General features: G+C 39.4%; 1 protein-coding gene across 3 annotated transcripts in view; it reads right to left on the bottom strand.

Moving 5' to 3' along the window:
* The window catches only part of REPS2 (RALBP1 associated Eps domain containing 2), a 101,849-nt gene that overhangs the window by 43,740 nt on the left and 33,368 nt on the right, over positions 1-24,741 (bottom strand). For 2 of the 3 annotated variants that reach the window (XM_061999229.1, XM_061999210.1), the window contains exons 2-10: positions 21,854-21,977; positions 19,789-19,937; positions 18,142-18,265; positions 15,525-15,622; positions 13,650-13,788; positions 11,694-11,757; positions 9,577-9,719; positions 6,681-6,775; positions 1,995-2,064 (exon numbers count right to left, since the gene is read on the bottom strand). In XM_061999229.1, coding sequence (XP_061855213.1) covers positions 1,995-2,064; positions 6,681-6,775; positions 9,577-9,719; positions 11,694-11,757; positions 13,650-13,788; positions 15,525-15,622; positions 18,142-18,265; positions 19,789-19,937; positions 21,854-21,977 — 1,006 coding nt within the window. The remainder of the gene's footprint in view (positions 1-1,994; positions 2,065-6,680; positions 6,776-9,576; positions 9,720-11,693; positions 11,758-13,649; positions 13,789-15,524; positions 15,623-18,141; positions 18,266-19,788; positions 19,938-21,853; positions 21,978-24,741) is intronic. The other variant, XM_061999219.1, reaches the window with a different exon arrangement.

Genomic DNA, 24,741 nt, shown 5'->3' with positions numbered 1-24,741 from the left:
TTCTAAGTATGTGCAGGTAAAATCTATAGGTATCAGCTCTGAGAAAGGACTATCTAAATCAGTATTAGTTAAAACATCTAATAACATCAAAAATACTTGAAAAGTGGACAAATACTTTCAGAACATGCAAACACTCAGAAAAGTAACAATTTCTAATAAAACGGAAGTCAAAACCTGGAAGGCCTAGGCCCAAGTTGCCAAATGATCAAAAAAATTTGAGGGTCTGGGTGCCTAAAACAAAGGACGATTTGTCTTTCAGAGATGCAGCAGCCTCACAGAGACAGCAGCTGGTGACACTTGGCAGAGCTGGATTCATCCCTCTCAGGTTATAAACCTGGAAAGCCAGGGCATACAAGCAACTGAAATTGCTTCTGGCAATTGAAATGCCACCAACATCATAAGGCACCAACAGATATGGGGTTAAAATTTAGGAAAACCCAATGCTTGTGCTTATCCTCCTCCCACTAATGTCTACACATCCTCTATCAATGACTTTATTAAGGTGTTTTTAATGTACTGTGGTATATTTTAATGTACTGTAACACACAGTATTCTATATGACCACTTGGAATGAAGGAATGAAGTCTCTCATCTCCATATGCCTTTATCAAATACAACATGTGGAAAAAGTCTGATTCTCATGATCCAGTTGTATTTGCATTATCTTCCATGTTTAACTATACTACAACCTGACAGAATGGAGATAATTTACTTGTACAGTTTTGAAAATGCAGAAGAACTTGCTCCTACAGTCATGAACTACAGGTTCTTGACTTCTGGGAAGAGCACCTGAGTCAAGAAAGCAATCTGCTCTTACATTTGTCAGAATAGCAAAAAATGATAGAACAAGAGCATTTGTTCTTTGGCTGAAAAAGGTAGGAATCCGTGTCATAAATCGGGAAACCTTCAGCCCTCAAGGACTGCATGTACAAAAGCAGCTTCTCATTATGTCAGCTACCAAGAGCAAAGCACAAATTCTTCACCTACACAGAGATGAAAAACAACTCCCTACATAAAATGTAAAACTGGCCTAGACACATGAAAACAGTAACCTTCAAGGTGCAAGTCCTCCTCTTGCCCATTATGAATTTTACAACAAAATAAACCTTGTCAACAAAACATTCATTTCTTGGAATATGCTGACTTGTCACAATGTTCTAGAGACACACATCAACTATGACAACCTTTCTTTGAACAAGGGACACTGGGAATCTGCCAAATTTGGTCACAATTCAGTGTGGAAGTTGAATCAGGAATGTGGACTACCTGGTCTCACTGCTCTGATGCAACTCTAGCATGTGGACAGGCGAGAGGTCAATATGTATAATTTTTCTTTACTAATATATAATCCACAGCTCTGAGAATAAAGCAACAAAATACCCACAACTGTTTTGTTTCCCCAGCTGAGGGATAATGACAGTAAGCAAGAACCTGAAAGGACAGGACAAGGACACAGAAAAGGGAATGAATCTGTGATGATCCAGCACCTTTTCTGGAAGCCCTAATGGCTGCTGAATGGAAAAAGATCACTTCAGTTTCACATAGCTTGCTGCTGACAGATTTCAAGTGAAATAAACTTCTGTTTTGTGGGGAAATACAGGGACTTCTTTTTAATAAGAATAAAACTATTTCTGAAGTGTTGCTAATTCCTGCAAAAAGGGAAATCCAAAATTTGGCACAATGCAGTCTTTACTTTTTAGGGGGGAAAAAAGTGCAACAATAATTGCCTTAGGACTACAGATATTTTAGATGCATTTCATATAATTCATTTATGACATAACACATTTTGAAGCAAACATCCATTTATTTGTCTTCAACTCAGCTGCTGTCAGTGACTTAAAAGCAATGTCATGCTTTTAAATCTGTAACTACACATAGCCAGCTTAGAAATTAAAAATACCATTGCTTCTGTCAGCAAATACATAGAATTACTAATAACATAGAGAATTTCACACATAATAGAGGAGGGAGCAGGAAGTGATTTATTCGAATACCTTGTTTGTCATCTTTCTTTCCATCTTGCAACAAGGCTGATTTATCAGGTACCTCTTCAGCTGATGCCTTCTTAAAGAAAAAAGACGTATTTATTATACTAATTGGTATATATTTGTGTTAGGGTTGAGGAAACCCTCTCCAGCCTCTTCACCAGAGTTAGTCTCCACCACAACAGTTTCTTTAACCAAAACTCAAGCTGTACTGTACAGCCCAGCAGTTCTGCATCTAAAGCATCCCAGCTGAGATGGCTAATTCTTTGACTATTCTTTTCTTTCACCATGCAATCACTGAGATGGGAAAAGCAAATTTCGTCAGCATATCTGCTGCAGGACCATTCAGGCTTCTGATGGAAAAACAGCGAACTTCTCCCTAGTCTTTCTATATGTCAACAACAACTTACAATATATGCATTTTTTTTCCTGCAACTTCTGCTGTGTAGCTCACAAGAAGAAACCAAAAATAAATTCTACTACCATTATCTTTAAGAACCAAGATATACTCTGCAGCCAGAACAACAATAAAGCAAACATCAGAAACCCCAAGCTTCCCTAAATATTAAGGGATGCTGTTTTCCACAGGGAACATGGAAGAGGTTGAGCCTAAAAATGGCCTGAAACATATTGGGCCTTAAAAAAATTAATTCCGAAGCACAGATTTTGTAGACATTAAAAAAAATCCCAAAGAGAACAAATCAAAACCAACTCATATTAGTAATTCCAGAATACCAAGTCCACAGTGAAGTGCTATCAGATCTGTTTTATGAAGTTGCACATGAGATTCCCTAATGCTTCTGAGGAAGTAACATAGCAAAAATGTAGCTTGAGGACTCTGTAAACATTTATACAAAAACTTTACATCCCTATCTAGTACTGACACTCTAAAGGAACTTTGAAGAGGTTTAGACTGAAGACCTAATTCAGCGCATGCTTGAATTGATGGAATGACTCTCACAAATTCCAATGAACTGTGAGCATGACATTTCTGAAGGCGTTTAGAGCAACATCAGCCAGTTATTTTATGCATATAGTGCGAAATCTTGTGGTTTATCTTCAAGCTTTTGGCAGTGAGAAAGCTTGTGGATAAGCTCCAAATGAATGAAAAAAAAAAAAGGAGAGGGGAAAGGAAAGACCAGAACCAGAGTGGGAGACAAACACTTGAGGAGAAAAAAAAAGGGAAGACAGAACTTCCTTGGTTAACAAAAAGCAGTCAACCTTGTAAATGCTCAAACATAATGTTAGTAGTCTTTGTGTGCTTTGTAAGTTTAGCAAAGCCTAGCATTCAGGTGACCTGTCTCCCACTATTATTTTCTTTATGGATGCACTCAAGAACCGTTTCCATTGTATTGCAGTACTGTAGTTCAGCAGTCACAGTAAAAGTAGTCTTTTGAAATCAAATTAAACAGCCTGAACGGATGATAGGTGGAAAGAGACAAAGACATGGAGATAACGAAGAACAGATTGCATTGATAATACAATATTTTTAATGTGGTGATCAAGTACCTAAACTGTATTTCCTCAAGTAGCCAAGCTACAAATTAGATTGTAACAGTGAATTACTGCATTTTCCACTGAAGGAGATGAATGGGAGACGACTTAGTGAGCTTCAAAATGATACACAGTCAGTCTATTAATTCAGCATGTAAAAATACCAAGTTTAACCAAAAAAAAAAAATCAAGTAAAAAATCACAGAATCATTCTCAAAACAGTATTGCAAAGAGACTTTTATAGTTCTTTAATCTCAGATAAAAAAGACAAAAATAACAAGCCCCTGAGACAACCTGAGATCTTTCTCCTGCATGTCTAGGACCCAGGTAGTGAAGAAATGGAGCAAAACCAATCAAACAATTGTGGTACAGTTAGGTAACAAAATCCATGCTGAGCCGGCAGGCAATCACACTAGAGAGTCTTCTTCATTTTCAATCTAGCCATAAAAAAACCCCTTATTTTGCAGAACACCCTGAAACCTTACAGAACCCAGGAATGAAGGAGAAGATCCAGCTGTTCCCCAAAGAACATTATCTGACTACAAAGGCAGCACAGTAACCTGCAAATTACTGGCAGTTAATGGTGAGAATGTCTCAGGAGGAGAGAGCAGAGATCAGAGTTCTGAAAGCTTACCTGCTCAAAATTGAATTAAAAACTACACATGAAATGGAGCATTTCTTGTTTGTTTAGGTTTTTTACATTTTTTGCTGTATAGTCTCTAAAGCTACTTAATTATTACTATAATATTCCTACTATTATCATCTCCATTGCAGCAGAAAAATCTAAAAAGCAAAAAAATTGTTTACAAAAAATCTATTTGTCTGCTTTGGAAATCATCTCATTCTAGATTTATTCTTACTCTGGGCACACATTCCAGGACCACAAACAAGAAAAGCCTAAAAACCCAATATTTAATAAGATTAAAAAATTGTAATGGTTAGTTTACAGAAATTACATTTTATTTCTAAGAAATATAAGACAACTCTGAAAAGCAGGATTTCTGAGCTTCCTGAAATATACAAAAGAGTGTTCTAATCTCACAGTCTCAAAGGCTGTGCTACTGAAGAGCAAACTTTCTCACAATGCTGCAATAACCAAGAACACTTTGCATTTCTGGGTAATCACTTCTGAAGCCAGTGTTCTAGCAAAAGCAAGGATTCCCTAGCCCACAGAGAAACTGAAGTAGATCCTGAAGTCAAGAAGTTACAAAAACTGAAGCATATTAATTATTTGTGTAAAAAAATACATAATTATCTATTTCTTTCTATTTAAAATATAAATCAATTATGTATGTCTATAGGGGTTTTTTTAATATGTGTATGTGTTACTTGTATAGGCACATAAAAATCCAAGTGAAAAAGAGAAGCTGACACTCAGTGGTTATGCCCAGTGACAAAAAGCATTCAACCAAAGATGTGGCTATTTTTAAGCAGAAGACAAATAAAGGTCTCAAAAAACTAATACCCAAAGCTGATGCAATGATTGAACTCAAATGCTGAGTTGACTCCTACTGCAGTCTGGAAATGGAGTTTGGAGATGCATACATACATATGCTGACAACAGCAAATGAGTTTTCAATGCAAATCATCTTGAATTTTGCTTCTTGTGCTCATTTAAATTGCAAACCAATACTCATATATGCTAATGAGACACACTCTCAAGGGTCCGCTGAGCTTTGCCACACAACCACCCAGTGAAGAAGTGCTAGTGTAGTATGGCCTGTGGCACAATCTCGCAGCCCCCTGAGAACTACCCGTCCAAAATAAGGTCATATGCAAAGGACAAGGCTGTTCTACTACACTCAAGGACCTACCTACACTGCCAACATACCACGAGCCCACACTACCAGAGCAACAGCACTCCTTTCAGTCCCCAGTATGACTGCTGTACTTTGGCCAAGCTGCTGTACAAAGAGTGATACCACGCAGGGAGACAATCTATATTTTAACAGTTCCAGGAGACAAACTGCAAGCTGAAAGTGTTGGGTGCAACGTTGCCCGAAGCAAACACTGCACTCCGTGGTAGCTTAGGAGAGTCTGTTTGATGGTACTGCTACAGAGCTAATTTGATGAGGAAACAGCTGGGTTCACATCCAGAAACTCCCCAGAGCAAGGCAGGAAGGGGAGGAAATAACTGGAGCACAACCTTGCTGAGTGGACATGACATACCATTTCTTTTCAACTTGGAAGCAGCATCAGAGGGGCCCATTCTTGCAGTCAATCATTTGATTCACTACCTTAAAGACTAATCCCTTAAATCTCACAGCATATATATTCAGAGTTGCAACATACAGGCACAACTCAGTGGCCATGGTTCATTCACCTTTACAGGATCTTTAAAGTTTCGGCTTTTAACTTCAGTGATAAACTCTTCTCCTTAATTTAGTTTCATGTGCGACAGTCTTCCATTATGAGGATGGTATCTGTTGTGATACTGCTACGGTGAATCTCCATTTTCACTGAAAACACTCTTCCCAGCTCGTTACATTTACTATCTAGACCCTTAGATGGTAGTTCCTCAGACTGTGAAATAGCTGCCATCTGAATCACTTAGGCCAGAACTATGCATGTCCATATTATACAAAACCTAGGGTAGTTTCAGCCTTCAAGGGAGCAAAGTACAAGGAATCAGAAGCCAAAACATTTTTCTTGTTATCATCAAAATCTGGGGACAAAGTGTGACAATGCAACACTGAAATAGAAGAAATACCCAAAGACCTACACAGACAGGAGTGCCAGGATAGAACAAAGTCTGTGCCCAAAAGCCTCACATTTTCAACCAATTCAAATTCCGGAGATATTTCACCTGAGCACTGTCCTTGTGCCACTGCCCCTCCCGTGCTATGGGCTCTGCCCAACTGCTGGCTCCCAGTGCAGGAGGGCCAAACGAAGCCCCGTGGGACATGAACAGGAAAGGTGTGTTTCTCTGCAGACCTCAACACCACACAAGGCCAGAGTCCCTCAATAACTACCGTGAACTCTGTCATGTGGGAATACCTTTTGAAAAGCCTATTAGCCCTTTCCACATACACTGAAGAAACTGCCAGGAGAGGAGTTTGAGGTGGCTTAATGGGAAGCTTGGAGACTTCTGAAGTCCTCTCAAAGACTTGTAGTTCTGCTGCTACACATGCCACAGTCACTGTGAAGCTGGTCTATTCCTCTGCACTCTGCAAGGTCATTACCCTGCTTACAGCTGCTCACCTCTGTCCGACTGAAGTCCCGAGCCTGCTGACTGCCTGGCAATGACTCGGAATAAGAATCAAATAGTGCACAGTCACGTATGGGCTTCAAAGAAGCTGCAGGAGAAAGAAAATGAAAGAATGAAAAAAAAACAAAAAACCCAGAGATATGCCAAGTCTTTGGTTAATGAATGCTTCTTAAAAACATGTTCAAGTATCATTTTGCCCTTCATTTCTACACATCAGAACCAATCTATAAGCCACACATGACAAACACTCTGACAATCTATCTTGTATTTTGAATAAGTCATTGTTATGAAAGGGACAGCATGTATAATTTCTGTGGTAGAAATAACACCAAAATTTGGGAGAAGTGATTCTTTAGCAAACATTAAGTGCCAAGCAATCATTGTTTATATGCATTTTTTCCTCCTCAGAGTTTAGGATCAATATAGTTGGCTTTACAGTTCACGCCTTGATGTCTTAGGAATGCTAAAGGTACTTACCAAATTTTGTACATTTTGAATACTGACCAGCATAGTAGAATCTGTGTTATATCATAAAATCAAAAGTCAGCAAAAAGCAAAGACACTTATCACAGTAGATGCTGCAAGGATATGCCATCCTTAACTAAGCAGAATTGAGAGTTGGATGGAATAATAAAAAAAAATGGGTAAAAAAGAAAAAAATCAACTCTAACTTCTCACAGGTACAGTCACAAGAACTTCATTTCCATTCCACAAAACTCAAGTCTTTCTGCCAAAATCACATTGGGAGCAGTTCCTCTGAAATAAATCTATCTTAACAGCTGGAAAACAGTTTCTTAAAGATCAATACATCAAAAGCCAGAATAACCATTTTCCACATCAGATTTCTAGTTTCTAGCTAGCATCTATATTTTCTGAATAAATTAAGCTCTTTCAAATATCTCTTATTTTAAACAATACAGTGGGTTACCTACACAGTAAAAAACTTTACAGATTCTGTAAATTGGTTTTAATAAAAACTTTCAGAAAAGAGTGTGGTAGGTCAAATTGTTAATGGAGCTGTGCCAGGATAGCATCTGGGCCTGTGCTTGTACTTTATAGGACAAGCCATAAAACTAGCAATATCAATTCATTCTTAAATGCTGTCTAACCCCTCAAGACACTTTATTTGAAGCTTTAACACTCTCATCAGATGCAAATATTTAACTTGTAATAGTTTCAAAATGAGGCAGAATGTGGTTCAACTACCTAATGAAAACCAGTTTCCAATAATCTTCATTGTGTTCCTAACAAGCCAAAAACCCAATTAAACAAAATTTAAAAAAAAAAAAAAACCAAGAAGTTTCTCCTGAAAATTTCTTTTGACCTGTTAGGTACAAGGCACTTGCTTACTCACCAGTGCCTTCGTTTCAGAAGCATACAGTGTTACAGTGTGTTTAGATGTTCCGCTTTTTATTAATGCAAGTCTGTCAAAAGACAGATTCCTGAACTCAGACTAATAAGCCTGAGATATTTTCAGACCCTCAAGGTAACCAGAATTAGCATACTAGCTGAGGTATTCAGAGTGCCTACAATAAACAGTCCTTTTATCTCTTCCAGGCAGATCAGCTTGAAAATGCTTGTTGCTTGCAACACCATGAAACAATAGCCATCTAAGAAAATGGTAAAGACCCAGAGCTGAAAGGGACAAATCAGGGAAAGAAAAGGTTCCCAGGGAACAAGTACAGGTTACCATGATCTTCCTCCCATTGACAAAATGATTCCCTATAACTAGAGACAGTTATTCCCATAACTAGGCCTAGTATGAAGACACACCAACAAGAACCTGTATGGAGAAGCTTACAAGTCAATTCATGAGAAAAGACACAAGAACAGCAAATAAAGTGGTGCTCCTGGAGGAAAAGGGGTAGGTATATTAAGACAAGGGAACGCAGAGAGATGAAAAGTGATGAAGATTTGGGAATGCAAGTTTTACAGGAGCTTCTGTCTCTGGATATGAAGATAGTGGATTATAAGAAACACGGCTCCACCAGAAATTACTTCAAAAATCTGATACAGGGTGAACATTTAATTTTCCTAACTGTAACCAGATTTGCTCTTTTCCTGTCTTTTAATATATTTAGTGTCATCGAGTTTAATGGAGACTTTATTAGGTCTTAAATATCGTTCCTTAGCACTGTAATTAACATCTGTGATTAATCTTCCCTGCCCTAGAAAGTCATGCACAATTTTTAGATGGAACAGTATATATTTCACTGTTCATTTATAATTAAAAGAGACACATTGAAGAGAACGAGTGAAGGGGCAGGTCATACTCCACATTGTTACTGAGGTGTGGTACATTTTGAATTAATTTCTCCTCGTGCTACACAAACAGTTGTAATCCTCCCATCATTACTGCAAGTTATTTATAGAAGAATCTGTGGATTACATGAAATGAATTACGGAAGAAAAAACATCAACTTTTGATATAACTAGTAACTGTGTCTAACAAATTATATTAGCATAGTAAGTTCCAAAGCAGCTCAGTGTCATTTTCAACACATCTTCAAGAGAGAGACACTTAAGGGAAAAATCACCAAATGCATTAAAAGCCATATAAATCTTGTTGGATTATCTTTGCTATGGGTAATCATCTGCCTTTTTAGCTATAATGACACCTGAAGCACACTGGAGCAAAGAGGTAGACATTAAGAGGCAGGTTAACTGCTACATTTTTGCATCCTATTTTGTGCTTTTATATATTTCTTCCTCAGCAATCGCCTCATAAGCACAATTAAAACTGTATACATTAAAAAGCAACTGGAGTGTCATTATGCAACACAGAACCCTACCTAACCTTCCTGGAGGAATAGAGAATAAAACCTGTCATACATGCATGTTGGGCTCCTGAGATGGCTACAGGAACAGGACCTGCCACAGGGATGTTACCTGCTTGAAGGTACTCGGGCAGCAGCGTCTCTGGCAGTGTCTCTGGCAGCTGGTAACCATTCTTCCTTGCAACCACGAGGTGGAAAGCAGCACAAAACTCCGGGAGTGTCAGCGCCCCATCGCAATCCACATCGCTAAGCTCCCTGCAAGTACAACAGGCACGCACTTTCCAGTCCATTGTCTCACAGAAACATGTGTGCAATCATGGGAGAGACAAAAATGCAGCTCTGAGAAGGGATGTTTTAGAACAACATAAGTATTTCTGTTACTTGCACTTGATCCTGATATGTACATCTGTCTCAGGGAAGATGGAGCAAGCTCATTTTCTAACACTGACTTGTTGCTTTTTTCTTTTCTAATAAAGTATATTGTTTGTTATACACCACAACAAACCATATAATAGCACATATATATTATAACATTAAATACATATCCTGTGCTTCCAAGACTGAAATTAACTTCCAATGACTGGTCACACTTTTGGCCAGTCCATCTTAAACCAGTTGAAGGGGAAAGAGTTAAAAATGGACCTCAGCAACAGTTACTTGCCACCATTGACTCGCCTCAAAAAAAGAGCTAAATTAATGCCCTTGACAAGTTTCACAGAATCACAGAGTGGTTGGGGTTGGAGGGGACCTCTAGAGATCATCCAGTCCAATCTCCCTGGCTACAGCAGGTTCACCTAGTTCAGGTCACACGGGAACATGTCCAGGTCAGGATTGAAAACCTCCAGAGGAGACTCCACACCCTCCCTGGGCAGCCTGTGCCAGGCATCCCTCACACTCAGAGGAAAGAAGGTTCTCCTCATGTTCAAGTGGAACTTCCTGTGTTCCAGCTTGTCCCCCTTACCCTTTGTCCTGTCACTGGGCACAACACTTACTCTAACCTTCTCAGTAAAGTGGTTCTCTCTCCAATTCTAGGATGATTCTCAAACACTAAATCTGGACTTCAGAAAGTCCATAATTAAATTTTATAAATTAACACTTTGCAAGAACTGAGTAATATTTTATCATGAGCACATGGACTGAAACAAGTAAACCTGTAATTTTCTACTCTTTGAAAAAGTAATGAGCATTTTTCAAGCTGTTGAGGTTATAGTGACAAAGTCTGAAACATCCCATATGTTTAACACAGCAACACAAACCTGATAATTTAAATGTTGTGAAGATGGGATTTATCTACTACAAAGGAACATTTTTCTTTGAGTTTTGCACAGGAAACAACTTGTGTCAACAACAGAAGTAAAATGTGTTTTCTTAATATATTAGGTTAAACTATTCTTTTTAAGTAATCTAAAATTTAAATTCCAACATTCCCCTCCCCCAACACTATGTGTCTTCAGTTATTTTTTTATTATTATCTTCACAACTGACAATCTGCTTTGAAAAGATTCCAGATATATTCTTTGACCTCGACAGATGTTTAGGCTCTTGCAAGCTTTTCTTCTCACGTCTCTTCACAAAAGCATATATAAAAGTAAAACCTCTATCAGCGTTTCTGATGAACATTTAAAACTGTTTGTTCTCCTTTTCAGAGATGCAAGGGTAACAGCGAATTACAAAGCACTGTGTTGTTTATAAAAATATACCAGAATCCTTGTCAAATTTTATCATGTACAGATCCATTCACAATCATTTCTAACTAAGCTCATTAAAAATAAGTGTATTGGTTCATTAGAAAAGCACTGATGAATTATGTAGTTGCATTTATTAAAAATTTGGCATTAATTAGGCCTCCTCTGACAAAACACAGCCAGAAACACAAAACCAACAGCACATCTAAAACATTTCAGAGGTGCTTGTCTCTCCTCTGTGTCATTTCATGAAAAATGTCACTTTATTGAGCTAATGATGCTGCTTACAATATACTTAAGAACAGCTCTCAGTTATATTGCTGTTCAAACCTTCCCAGTCCTGCTGAGTAGGTGAACATCTCTCCAGAAAACAAGTATGCCAGGAAGATCAATGAGCACCCTGCTGCTCGGGCCTGAAAGTGATTCTGGAGATAAGAGCAATAATTGGAATTGAAGACACTTGTCAAAATTTAACAAGAACACTTGAATTAAGCAACAGGATGAAAAAAAGGATACACATCCTCAACACTATTACAGAACTTACCAGATGTGAGAAAGCTCTGGGATGGGCAGCTTTGATTTTGTGAAGAAATTCTTTGCCACAGAACCTGTTGGGAAACCATGCCTTATCAACCACTGGGAATTAACTCTCCAATTATTTACATTTGACCAGGGCTGCTGTGCCAGAAGCAGCTGGTTACTTTATGTCTGAGAGATGCTCAGCTGTTGGGCCATTTGTCTCTTTCTGAATAAGTGACAGAGAAAGCCAGACAGAACTGTTGACCTCATTTCCACATTCTCTCCATATAGGAAAAATAAATAAATGAAAATATGCTTTAGTACTAGTGATTCTAACTAGCATATTATTGTGCCACCAATGAACTAACAGATACAAATGGCTCTGCTTCACCCAGAAGCAACATGTGTAGCAGTACAGCATTGTAGCATCTGCACTGCTCTCCCAAGATGCTGTTTCAACCACGACTTTCCCCTTCAGTGGTTCAAATCTTATGAAAAAAAAAGAAAAGCAGGAGATACAGATAGCACTACTGCCCAGTTACAGTCATTCTCAGTCACCCTCACACAGTAGCTCTTCTCATTCTTCTAGCTTACAAATCCACTTCTTCACTATCCCATATTGTATAAACCATAGCGAATACCCTGGAAGCACTTCCTGGATACAAGCTTACAAAATAGAAGGAAACACAAGCACAGACTTCTAGGTGTGTATTCCTGTTCCTCTTGGGCATTTGGGGCAGATCACCCACTGCAATAAGAAAAGCTGTCACAAGACTCACCTAGTGCAGCATGTCCTCTCCAATGCTGGATGCCAAGAGAGGAGTATGTGACCATGACAAAGCCATGTAGCAATAATAAGGTAGCTCCAGAATATCCCCCAACCTCTGACCACCAGCGACTCAGGAACATTCTTAATCAGGGGTAGCACTTAAAAACTCAGTAACTTCTGACAGATTTTTCAATTACAGATTTCTCAAACAACTTCCTAAACGTGGACAAATCCTGTAGCAAGGATTTCTACAGCTTAATTATTTTAGGATGTTGTGGAAACTCAAATTTACAGAAATTTTGGATGTGCAAGGACTGCCTGAGAATGTTGCTCATCATAAAGGAAAATTCACAGCTATCTGAAAGGCTGTACAGGCACACACAGTTATAGACATATGTAAGTTTGTGAGGAAACACAATGGTTTTGAACCACCATTTTCTCTTTTCAGTAAATTACATAAAGGAGATTTAACTGAGGCAAAAAATTGATGAAGCAACAATTTCTGTCAGTAGCAGGTAGTTTATTTAAACTTTTGGCTGGATCTCAGCCTCTTGAACCCCAGTAATACAGCAAGGCTCAGTAAAACCACCTCATCTTAAAACCTGTGACATTTTCCTTGCCAGACCAACTGTCTGTACCCACAGTGACTCCTCTCCCAAGCAGCCTGATCTTCCTATTCAGGATGCAAATGCAATCTCAATACACCGTTAACAATTATTTTCACCACGCGTGTGGTCTCCTGGATTTGCTTCTCATCACCTGAAGGTCAAAATTTCAGTCTCCCTGAGCCATAAACACTCAGGCTTAATAACATAGGATAGTTAACTGCATGCTCCATTTTTACCACGTGGACCCTGTCACATTTCTGCTGGGAAAGCAAGCACTACCCTAAGGGGTTTTACAATATACACTGCAGGTGTGGTCCACAAATATAGTGGATCAAATACAGAGAGCTCATTTCAATTTTTACTGAATTGCCAACACTTCTCCCTTTAGATGTAATTATTTTTCTAAAAATCAGGGCATTTAGGAAAAATTATAATGATCACAGTATTGGTTTGCTCTTTGAGCTACCTGCCTTTAAAAAGCAAACACAATCAACACTTTCTCATAAACTCACTCCAGAGAGAGGAAAAGAATTGATGTATCTGTTTAACATTTCTCACCTTTCAGTCTGGTCCCTCTACATACACGGCATTTGGTAAAAATTACCTGAAATAAAGGAGCTCAGGTCAGGCTGCAGAGACCTGAACTGGTTGATGTAGTAGTCTCGCTGCTCCTCTGTTATTCTCCAAGGGTCATCCAAGTAATGGGTGCTGCTGTCCTGCTGCTCCCGCTCCGCTGAAAGAGACTAAAGAGAGGGACAGTGGTACTGGCTGCAGGTGGGGACCAGAAGGGCCAAGGAGGTCACTTGGAATCTCAAAAACTCAGATTCATCCTCTTCTATTAGCAAACACACGTTTTAAAAAGATGAGAAGCAGAAATGGCCATGCTTATTACTATCACTATCTACCCGTTAAAGCCAAGGATAATGTTATGTATCTTCACCTAGGCAATTAAAGCAATTTTTACATGACCAAAGCTAAAAGAAAATAGAAATCTTACTACCGGTAACTGCAAAAAGGAAAGTCTGAGTCATATTTTATTACCTCTGCATTCACTTTGGGGGTTCATTTTGGCTGCCATGCATTACAAATCTGTACTGTGTATTGTACACCTGAAACATATGGGACCAGCAAAGGACCTCAAGCTGTATTTATGCAGCATGGTGCCTGAAAATCTAGCTTTGCTAAAGACACTACATAGTTAGTCTAGGAGCATTGCTTTAACTATGGAGCTATACTGCTTCTGGACCATCTGCTCACCCAGGTAACTCAGCATGTATTACGTCGAGTCATGGAGATATGCAGACCCCCAGAGACCTCCCCAATCTTCTGTCACTTCTCATATTTTAGGCAAAAATCCTATTTTGAGGAAAAAGAATATGCTGGAGGAGAAGGACATTTTATCCACTTATGCTTTTGCTTTCTGACCAACTTGTTTAAGGGAGGTTAGGTGGTGATGTCTAGAAAAGGGCTGCTGGTACAATTAGTGCCTTCACTAAAAAGGAATAACTTAGTATTCAAGATTTAAGCCTGGATGACAACACTCAGAGGGAGGGCAAGAATGAACAATACTCAGGATTCAACTAGCTCCATAACTCTTTCTCTGATATACCTGCTCATTCCTAAGAATCAAATGCAAAACACAGTTCTGAAATACATCAAAAGATCCCCACAACAGGCAACATCATAAAGCTGTAAATTAATTTTCATTTCAAAGTGTTACACAAACGCACTTAATTTTATTTTGTTAGCACAAATTATGTGACATTTCATGTAGACCTTTTCCTGAGGCTCAGATGACGTTTTATTATGAATGTGGGATGATAAGCACGTGGAGAAAGGACACAAGAGTCTTTAAGTCCCTTAGGAGAGCTTTGTACTTCCATAGGACAAACTACCTGTTTGTATAGTCAGTGTCCAGCATGCATACTGGAACATTGGAAAGATCCGCTTTTGCAATCAGCAGGAACTCATAACAGCCAACAAATACCCAGAAGTTCATTCATTCTGTTTCAGATGAGACTTAAACAACTGGGTTGAAACAAAGCCCCCAGACTACACAGAAGATTAGGTCATAAATTCTGTCCATGTGTTACAAATGACACTCTAAATCAAGCAGGAATCTCTGTGAAATCTCATATTTTAAATAAAGATATTTTACTTTTGCTAGGATAACTTCAATTATTTTACTTTTGAATTGCAGATTCTCAGTCTACTTTTCCTATGTGTGTTATTTGGTGTTTCTCATTCTACTTCACTTCAGCAATTTAATTAACTGCATTATTTATTAATTTCTCCTTTGAATCAGCTTTGCTTTTATCCTTTTTCACATACTAAAAAAAAAATCATACTTCAGCCTTTAGTTTTTAAACACTACAGAGAACACTTTTTACATTTGAAGTGAGACTTCTACTGCCTTTCTTGTTTAATTTCTCTATTGTTTTATTAGCAGTACTCTGAAGAAAAACACGTGATGCATTACCCGATTAAGAGTTGAACAGGCGAGTGCAGTTTTGGCTCCGTAATTCCCTGATGATGGGCCATCTTGCTGGTGAGTTGTGTGTCTGACTTCATAAGGAGCTACAGACATTTGACATACAAGAATGTAAATGAAAAGATAATAAAAAAGGCTCTACTAGGTTAAAGGAAATAATTATATACCACAAGGTCAGGAATCTAGCTTGTGAACCTAGTATCACAGTATCAAAGTCCATTTTGTCAAGCATGTACCAAGTGAACTAGTACCATAATATCACAGTCCACTTTGTCTTCTGCAACAAAATTCCAGTCACATACTTGTCTTTTACATTACATCATCCTTCTTCAGACATTACTGACAGAAACTGCCACTTACATATTACTGGTTATCAGCGATCGTTGTTCATCATGTTGAAGTATATAAACAGGCTACAAAAATATATATTTTTGTATGCTTACAGCTACATATAGAACAAGAATACATTACAAATAAGAAGAAATAATTGAAAAAAGCTGTAAAAAAAAAGCTTTGACAATGCTATCAAACAATAAATGACTGATTTCCCATAAACTCTTCTTCCTCTTTCCCTAATTTCTGTTGAAAATTAAAATACATGACATATCACTTCACATTTTTCATAGTAAAGTTAGTAAAGAGAGGTAACAATTACTTCTTCTTTTGCTAAAATAAGTCACTTATGTTGCATTGCAGCAAATATAGTAAGTGGTGGCATAACAGCCCATTTAAGAACAATGTTTTAAAAACAGGTCAAGTATGCAAACATAAAGGCAACTCATTTTTTTTCCACCCTTACAGAGTGGAAAACTTTCACTCCCAGTCTATTTTAAAAGTATTACTACAAAGGCAGTCTACATTAGATAGAGAGAACTTAAAGGAGACCAAGAAATCTTAAAGATTTTGAGCTCAGGAAGACCTTAAAAGTCATACCCCTTTGTTTTCAAGCAACTTTTAATGCCAGAAAAAAAAACCACACCACCAGGGGAAGGAAGTTGAGAAACATCCAGATGCCCTTGGACAGGAGATTTAAGCACAAGGCCACACTAGTGTGTGTTTACTAGGAAGAAAAACTTGCAAAACCATCAAAGAAAAAGTACATAGTCATGGTTGCAGGGAGAAGGGCTGCCCCTGAAGACACACTGTTGGGTTGCAGAGTCAGACTCACAGTTCGGAACAGCCCACCCAGCTCCATGCTGTGGAGTTGGCACTGCTACCATGGTGGCTTTCAGACTGACACTTTCGAGTGCTCTTCAGAAAAGTGGAACCGTCTTAATCTTAAAGGCCAAGAAGAACCAGTAGGTCACCTAGCCTGGCACTTGGTACAGCATGGACCATAAAATTTTACCTGATTACTGCCACTGAGAAAAACATCCAAATACCCATTCATAGTACTGACAGATCTGGGACAGAGTCCCAGAAAACAGCAGAGCACATGATATGTAACACAGTCAGTTGCTTCTGATAGCTGCTTCTTGCCTGCCTCTTCAGGGTGTGGGCTATCTGCCACATGTCATCTTCACTGGGGCAGAACATGCGTCATATCAGAAGAAGATCTTGTTAGAGTTGCTTATTTCAGAAGGCAATCATCACTGTTTTGATCACTGATGCCAAAAGTGGGATGGGAAAAATCCCATCTCTGAACAAACGGCTGCTTACCTAACTGGCAAATAACGGCTGTGACTCAGTACTGGTACAATTTTCAGGCGAAGGTCACTTGGTAATGTTGAACACATTTTTATCATGGCTATAGTAAGTTTCAAAGTGTTGTTAATAGCTCTGTTTTTTCAGTCATTTGTAAATAAGGACAGAAGCTAAAGGACTAGCTCTGCTCCTCACTCATTGCAAACACACTAACTGAAAGTAGGAGCGATGCTGGATGGAGAATACGCACCAATGCTTACTATTGCTACCATCCTGGTCACCAGTTGTTGTCATTAACAGAGCACAGGTAATTTACTATTAACAGGAGCTTGAAAAGCATTACTAAAATTGGCTTCTGCCCTGCTACTCTCTGAGTAAAATCAGAATGTTTCACCACCTACTCTAGTAGCAGTGAGATCAAGGACAAAGCATCTATGTAGTGCCTTATTTTTGTCTGTTTTGCCTAAGTTACATTGTGAGACTGTTTTTATATTCATGTCCTATTGTTATTTCCATTACAAAGCTGGAGAGATTATTATCCTTTCCTGCAAAGGAAGATTCACTGCCTATCTGAAAACTAATAGAAATGAAATCAGGAAATGAAATAGCTAATGAAATCAGGAGCGGGGTTTTCTTCCCCTCTAATGAAACCAAAAGCACCGTGCACTCTGAAAATACTCACAAACACTCTGTCACTGCGATATATTGCACATAGTCTTGTCAGACATTAGGTATTAGCATTTATCTGTGAGCAGTGACACATAAATGTAATTTACCAGAAAGTGAACTGGATTGAACAATCAAAATAAAATTAGATGACTGATTAATTTTCCAAAATACAGGTGTAACTGAATGATAAAATCATTAGGCTGATTGTCAGCTCCATTTGAAATCTGGATGCTTCTGAGAAGGAAAAAAACCCCAATTTTTATACAGTGTGTACATCCCAATTTTATCTTACCTCCATGCTGCTGCTCCAGTCCACTTCTTGATTTACCATATCCGTAAGTTAAGGGTATTCTCTGGTAAGTAGACGGCGAAGCTGGGGGTGAGCAGATTGGAGACATTGGGGGAGATTTAGGTTCCTATTTCAAAAAACCACACGAATACAAAATGAAATTCTGAGATGACGGCAAAACAAACAAGTAATCCTGCCTGGCAATCTGAATGCATACAGCATGATCGACAAGGAAAAGGCAAACACTGTCATCCCCCGAGGCCCTTCGTTTCAAACAACAGGCTCCTTAGAAAACAAAAGTTAATCAAGTCAAAATTTGGTATTGAGCCTTCTAGGGGTAAAGCATGGCAATGCCATAGCAAAGCCTTACAATGGACAGCTTAAGGCATTTTACTTCCGAAAGACGTCTGAAGAAGTATATGCAAAATACTTAACATGAGTGGGTATCATCTTTGAATTTACATAACACATTTCGTTATGGTGAGTGCATTCTGTATGGGAGATCATTTTTCATATAAAACACTTCTAAAAAAATAAAATAAATCTCCAAATTGGTACTTTAAGGACTCTGGATTTGTAGGTGCTACTGAGTGTCTATCTGACAGCGTTCTCTTCACCTTGCTTTACAGAGGATATAAGAGGAGAATGTGATCCTGAAACTGCTTAACCACGTAAAAAGGAAAATATAACACGACACAAATAACCTAGATGGAGCCAGGGGTTTGAGGGCAGGGTACTGCCTCAGTGTCAGTACACAAAGGCAGGCAGGCAGGCAGGCAGGCATACATGCTTTTCTTCCTCATCCTGTTATTCCACCTGTGTATCTCGCCAGCAGCTCATTCCTGTTGGTTGACCTCAGGCTGGGAACATTACCCACACCAACACACCGAGTAATAAATGTATGTGCATATTACAAGAAGACAAAGCACCTGCCACCAGGCATTGACAGCATGACCTGATATGGTATCAGATGAGAAAGTGTCAGGCCTGGGAAAAATTATGAAAATCATGGTTGCACTGTGAGGCCACCAGTATCAGAAAAAGCAGTCTCAGCTCTCCTAAATACAATAATACAGGTAATACAAATCTCCCTTAGACAGTTTTATTAAATTGGCAAGACAGGACAACAGATGCTGGGATGATGTTTCACTGAGGACAAAAGAAAAGCAGATTTCTTCTGGACTGCCCCTGGAGGACATCAGAATGGAAGAAAATTCAGTGGTTTTATCCCATCTGGAAATAGTGGCTCATGATTCAACACCTCTTCTCCAATTTAATATTTCTGTAGTGACTAAGGATCATACTGGCCATGAGAAATTGCTTGCTTTCCTTTTCTGTTTCACAGACAAGATTTTTATTTGCTGGTCCTCCCCTAGTCCTCTCCAAGAAACAGCATTGGACTAAGTAGGAGGACAACACTGAAAGAAAGTAGCATATTACAGGGCTGACAGCTTTATACAAGCTCGTAAAGAGAAATTCCCTTCAGGGATGCATCAAAATTAGAGCACAGCCCCAGTGGGGATTATTTGCACATCTCCTGTCTAGTACTGCAAAACTGAGTAAGCCCACACTGAGTGCAATCATTTACAGGACTGGACCCAGAAGAAGGATGCATAACAACATGTTGGCCTGAGGAGATGGATCTGTTACCTGTTTATCTCCTTCATCTGTTCTTTTGTAGGAATTTTTTTCCAAGTTTGCATGTGGAACCTGAAATTTAACTCCATGGAGTTCTGCTGGAGTCCCGTAACGTGCTTCACTATCACTTTTCAGCGCCGTAAACTGTGGCAGAGGCAATTCTTCATTAAAAAAGAAAAAGATTCAATTGAGACTACAGAACATTAACAAGTACTTTAAGCAGTATCATCTTGCAAAACCAATTAAAAGTTTATCTATGAAAGAGTACCATTTATATTTTGTAACGTTTTTAAGTCTGGAACTCCTGTGATTATTTTATGTCTTAATCAAAATGTGAATGTTAGACAAAGATACATTCACTAGGTTAATATATAATCTCTCCATACAAAGAGAAAGAAGTAAGCCTTGTGCATGTTACTAAAGCAAGCAGCAAACTCATTTCCTGCCTTCAAAACGTTGTCTGTAACGAAATGAATAGTTCCTCACAAAAACCGTGGGACTGATGAATTAATCAGTCAGGATCACAGTATCCTCATAAAAAGGATAAAAAGGAACAAATTAAAAATGGTAGGGTTCAGAGATCACATCAAGGCCTGGTGAGACCACCATGTCAAAAGGTCCCACGTTGCATCTGCTCTGCAGAGCACAAAAGTGACACTTTGACACTCCTTAAGACGTCTCATAATTACTTCAAAGAAACACTATTTATTTTTGTGCACACTCACCCTGAAACATCAATATAACCGAAATTAACAGAACACTCAAAACTGAGCAAAGCCATATATTATCTCTGTAATCATTTACACCTCCAGTTGCTACCAGGAATAAAAGAAACTGATTTGGAGTTGGGTGCATGTTACTCACCCCACTCTAAAGGCACTCACACATTTCAAGACAAAATGTAATTAATGCTGGAACCGTTTCAGTAACAGTAAGTAAGCAGGATATCAATATAAGGACTGGAAGTACCCTTCTTCGTGCAAATTTGTGGATTATTTGCAGATGCTGAACTTGTAAAACATACGCACTAAATCTCAATTAGTTCAGGTTTCTAATTTAGCTTGTTGGTTTTTGTCGGGTTTTGGTATATTTGAGGGGTTTTTTTCCCAAATTAACAACCTTAAAAAGGACAGTAATGCAAGAGAGAGCACAAGAGCTGTCTTGTTGGGAACACCAACAGACAAATTCAGGCTTCACCCATGGTTTAAACTACTCAGTCAGCAAGGTCCTGTCTTTCGTACCTCCTCCCTCATCTTGTGACTGATTGCATAGCTGCCTGCAGTGAGAGGGTAGTAAGCACTTGCCCAGAGCATAGCCTCACAGCACAGTCTGAAAGGCTCAAATCTGTTCATGCTCAAGCATGAGTGAAAAGCTACATGTTGTGAAGCCTGAACCCTGCTGAGGCAGAACATGCATCAGCAAGGCAAGGACATCACGTTCCTTCCATTTAGTTGCTATCAAGGTTTCACAGCTAAAAGGGACCTGCTTTCTCTCTTTGTAACTTGGGTTGGATAAAGCTGCTTTTAAGAACTATTTTTCTCCATCAAAAATGGTACACTTCATATTACCGTCAATTCATTGGGAAGATCAAAGTTGTTTTAAATTACATCTAATACATGTTTTCATATCTACTGATAGGAAGCATTATGATTTTGTCACTATCATCCATTTATTTTGGTAAGATTATTTGCTAAAACAGATGGGTGTTGCAAGTTGCCCTGCTTGGGTGGACTCCTGACCTGCCCACATCCTCTGCAACATCCAAAGCAGCTATCAGCTCCCACTCTGCACAGCTGTCAAGACTGGAGGTGAGGCAGAAATGCTTTTGCACTGATTAGCTGTCATTTGCACCATTCCTTTGGTAATTCCTCCTTTTCCAGAGGCAGATGTCATCTCAGCTTTGCCACATGTGTAATTCACTGCGATTTTCTACCAGTTGCTTAGAGAATGCAACATTACCTTCTACTCTTTCTCTGCCTCTCGAAATTGTTTCATATGCACATTAGAAGAAAGGTTTACCACCACAGAGAGCTGCTAAGCATTAAAGTGAAAAACAAGTGCAAAATTTCCTACTTACCATTCTTAATGCTCTCAATCCGTACTGGGAACCCTGACTGAGCTGCCGCAATTAACTTCAAAGCAATATAAAACTGAGCAGGACCAAAATAGCCCACGCGCTTAGCTCCACAAACTTCTGTAATCTAAGAGAGAAGAGACACGCTGTTGGTTAAATTCATTTAGCTCTTCCAGGGAGTGTACACATCTCTATGTAAATAAAGAAAAAATGCAAAATGCTTCCTGGATTTAAAGTTTCCTATTAAGCATATTTATTTCAACTCAGGACATTGCTGTTTGAGCACGTTTCTCCTTCACATATCAGAGACAGGTAGTTAGTTAGTAAGCTTTTCAGAAGCATTGCTGGGCAACACTGCTATCCCAAACCAACCTATGGATTTTCATACTACATATGATTTTAACAGCAGGTGAAACGATAATTTAAGCACACTGTCCTGTAAAACATGTCTGTCTCAAAAGCTGCAGTATTCACAGAAAGTGGTACTTAATATTAGTCCTTACAAAACCAGTTCAGACAATTACTATGACTGGAAGAGAAACACGAGAAATTCTTCATCACACCACTTGACCAGAACACTTTTCTTTGTGAAAAATTAACACAGCCTCTGCACTGAAGTTTAATTTATATATATGCTTCATTGTTTGCTGTTTGCTTCACTCGGTCACCTCTATGAAGAAAACACACCAAGACAACAGCTAAACAAACAACAGTATCAGCAGGTTTTAAGCACAAGCCCTAATTCTCCCATGCCTGGAGACTCCAGATGTTCCCAAACAAATCTCAGCTAGGTGTTAAGGTTAGAATGAAACCTCATTCACCCCAGACATAAAGAGAAGCCCCAAACTGTTTTCCTGAAAACACACATAGATTAGCAACATCTCCTGACTGGAGACGTGCACCACCTGCCTACAGGATGAAAGCAGGGCTGTGCTGGTTCTTCATGAATAAGTGCTACTATCCGGAAAACCACATCCATGGATCACTCCCAAGCTACAACAGCATGACAAACTGTTCCTTTTTCATATGTATAAACAAACAGCACAAATGAACAGTTTACTTCTTCAAATCTATTTTTGTGTGTATACACACACACACACACACACACACACACACGCAAACTGTGAGGTGGAACAACTTCCAACCCCTACAATTCTATGAAAACACAAATGTTTTGGAATGGTAATTCTTATCAATCACAGAAAATTATCTTCAAGAAAAATCCTTCTTCTCTGGGTTTGGCTTCTGCTTTAACTGCATGAGCTCCAGTTTCCTTTTCGAGTTTTGGAAATGTATGGCTTAATTCCTTGATCACAAGATGCATCAAGCAGCTTTCTTTTTTTTCCTACTGCTTGAGGAAAACAGAGATTGATTCTCTGTATGAGGATAGTTTCAATTAAACCAGCAGCATTTGCCATTCCCTTTCCTCTACATATCTTTTCTTGAAATCACTCTGGCCTTGTTTTTTTCATCCCCTCTTCCTCTTTTGCTGGCCTGACTTCTTCCATTTTCTGGTGAGAACACAGAGCACTTGGCAGGTGCCTGAGATGGACTGTGCTGAAGCGTGATTCAAAATGGAAGAGTGCTGGGGAGAGAGGAGCAGGTGGAAGTGAACTCCTTGGAGGAATGCTGTGCCCTGTCTGGGGCACAGAAAGGAGCCAAGCACATCACATCCACATTGGTGGGGATGCAGACAGTGCTGCTGAAGGCTCCCCACTGCCATAGGGAGCAATACTGTCCACTATGGTCCCACTGCACCAGTGGGTCTCCAGCCAGCAGCCTACCAGATCCCAGTGGACACCTGGCCATCTGCCTGCCATGTGGGTGTGCTGTCAATCACAGTACAAGCACTGTTTGGGAGGGCTCAGCAGAGCATCAGTACCATGTTTCTGAATTCCAAAGCAGGCTTCTTCCCCTCATCCCTAAATACATTCATTCAATCGTGCTGCCCACACCTCCCACTCCCGCATCCCCCTTCCCCACTAGCACCCCCAGCCCTGTCTGACACAGCAGCGCAGAGCACATCTGATGGGGTTTGACATAGGACAGGCACCAAGGTGGCTGCACAACTGGCTCCCCACAGGCACAGCAGCTGGAGCATGCCAGAGCCCAACGGCTCTGGGAACAGTGCTGCCTGTGGCAGCTATGCAGGAAGCTACATGCCAGTGGCTTGCTGTGCATCCCAGGTACACAAACTCAGCAGCCTGGGAAGAAGCAGATAAGAGAAAGGGCACAAATAAGCTGAAATGCAGTCTGGGTTTGTTATGGGAGAGGTCTGTCAAACAAAAGACCAGCACTTAATAAGGCAGTTTGCAAAAGCTGGGTCCTCTCATGGGGGATGCAGGTGCTCACCTTCTGCAGGACCCATGAACAGTATCCCACACTGTTCCAGGATAAAAATGGCATGCAAAATCCCTGTGTGTACAAGGAGCGTACCCTAGAGGAATTTTTGGGCTACTTTCCTGCCGTGGCATTCTACACTTGCTGGCATAGAACAACAGCATTACCATGATCTATGTTTCCTTTCACCAGTTGCTAGAAACAGGAAACGCTGAGCAACTGGGACTTTCATACAGGTATTTGTGATACTACCATCTTCCTGAAAAGATACTGAGGCTTAATTCTCCGTATCTTTTCCTATACTTTAAAATATTAAGGTCATCGAATGCCATAAATGCTATAGATTGCTCCTGATATGAAAACATGAGAATTTTCTTCTGATCAAGCAGACTAAAACTTTTATCAAAGATACAGCATATCGTAAAAACATGGTGTTGTTTCTCAAGCACACTCACAGACAATTAACCTAAAATTGCCTCTCTGTATTTTCACTCTTTGGTGGTAACAGCAGAAATATATTTTGTAAGCACAAGCTCCTCCGTGTCTTTTGT

Source organism: Colius striatus, chromosome 1, assembly GCF_028858725.1.
Source record: "Colius striatus isolate bColStr4 chromosome 1, bColStr4.1.hap1, whole genome shotgun sequence".
NCBI lineage: Eukaryota > Metazoa > Chordata > Aves > Coliiformes > Coliidae > Colius > Colius striatus.
Note: the sequence above shows the minus strand (reverse complement) of the source record. Positions and strands in the feature narration are given on the sequence as shown.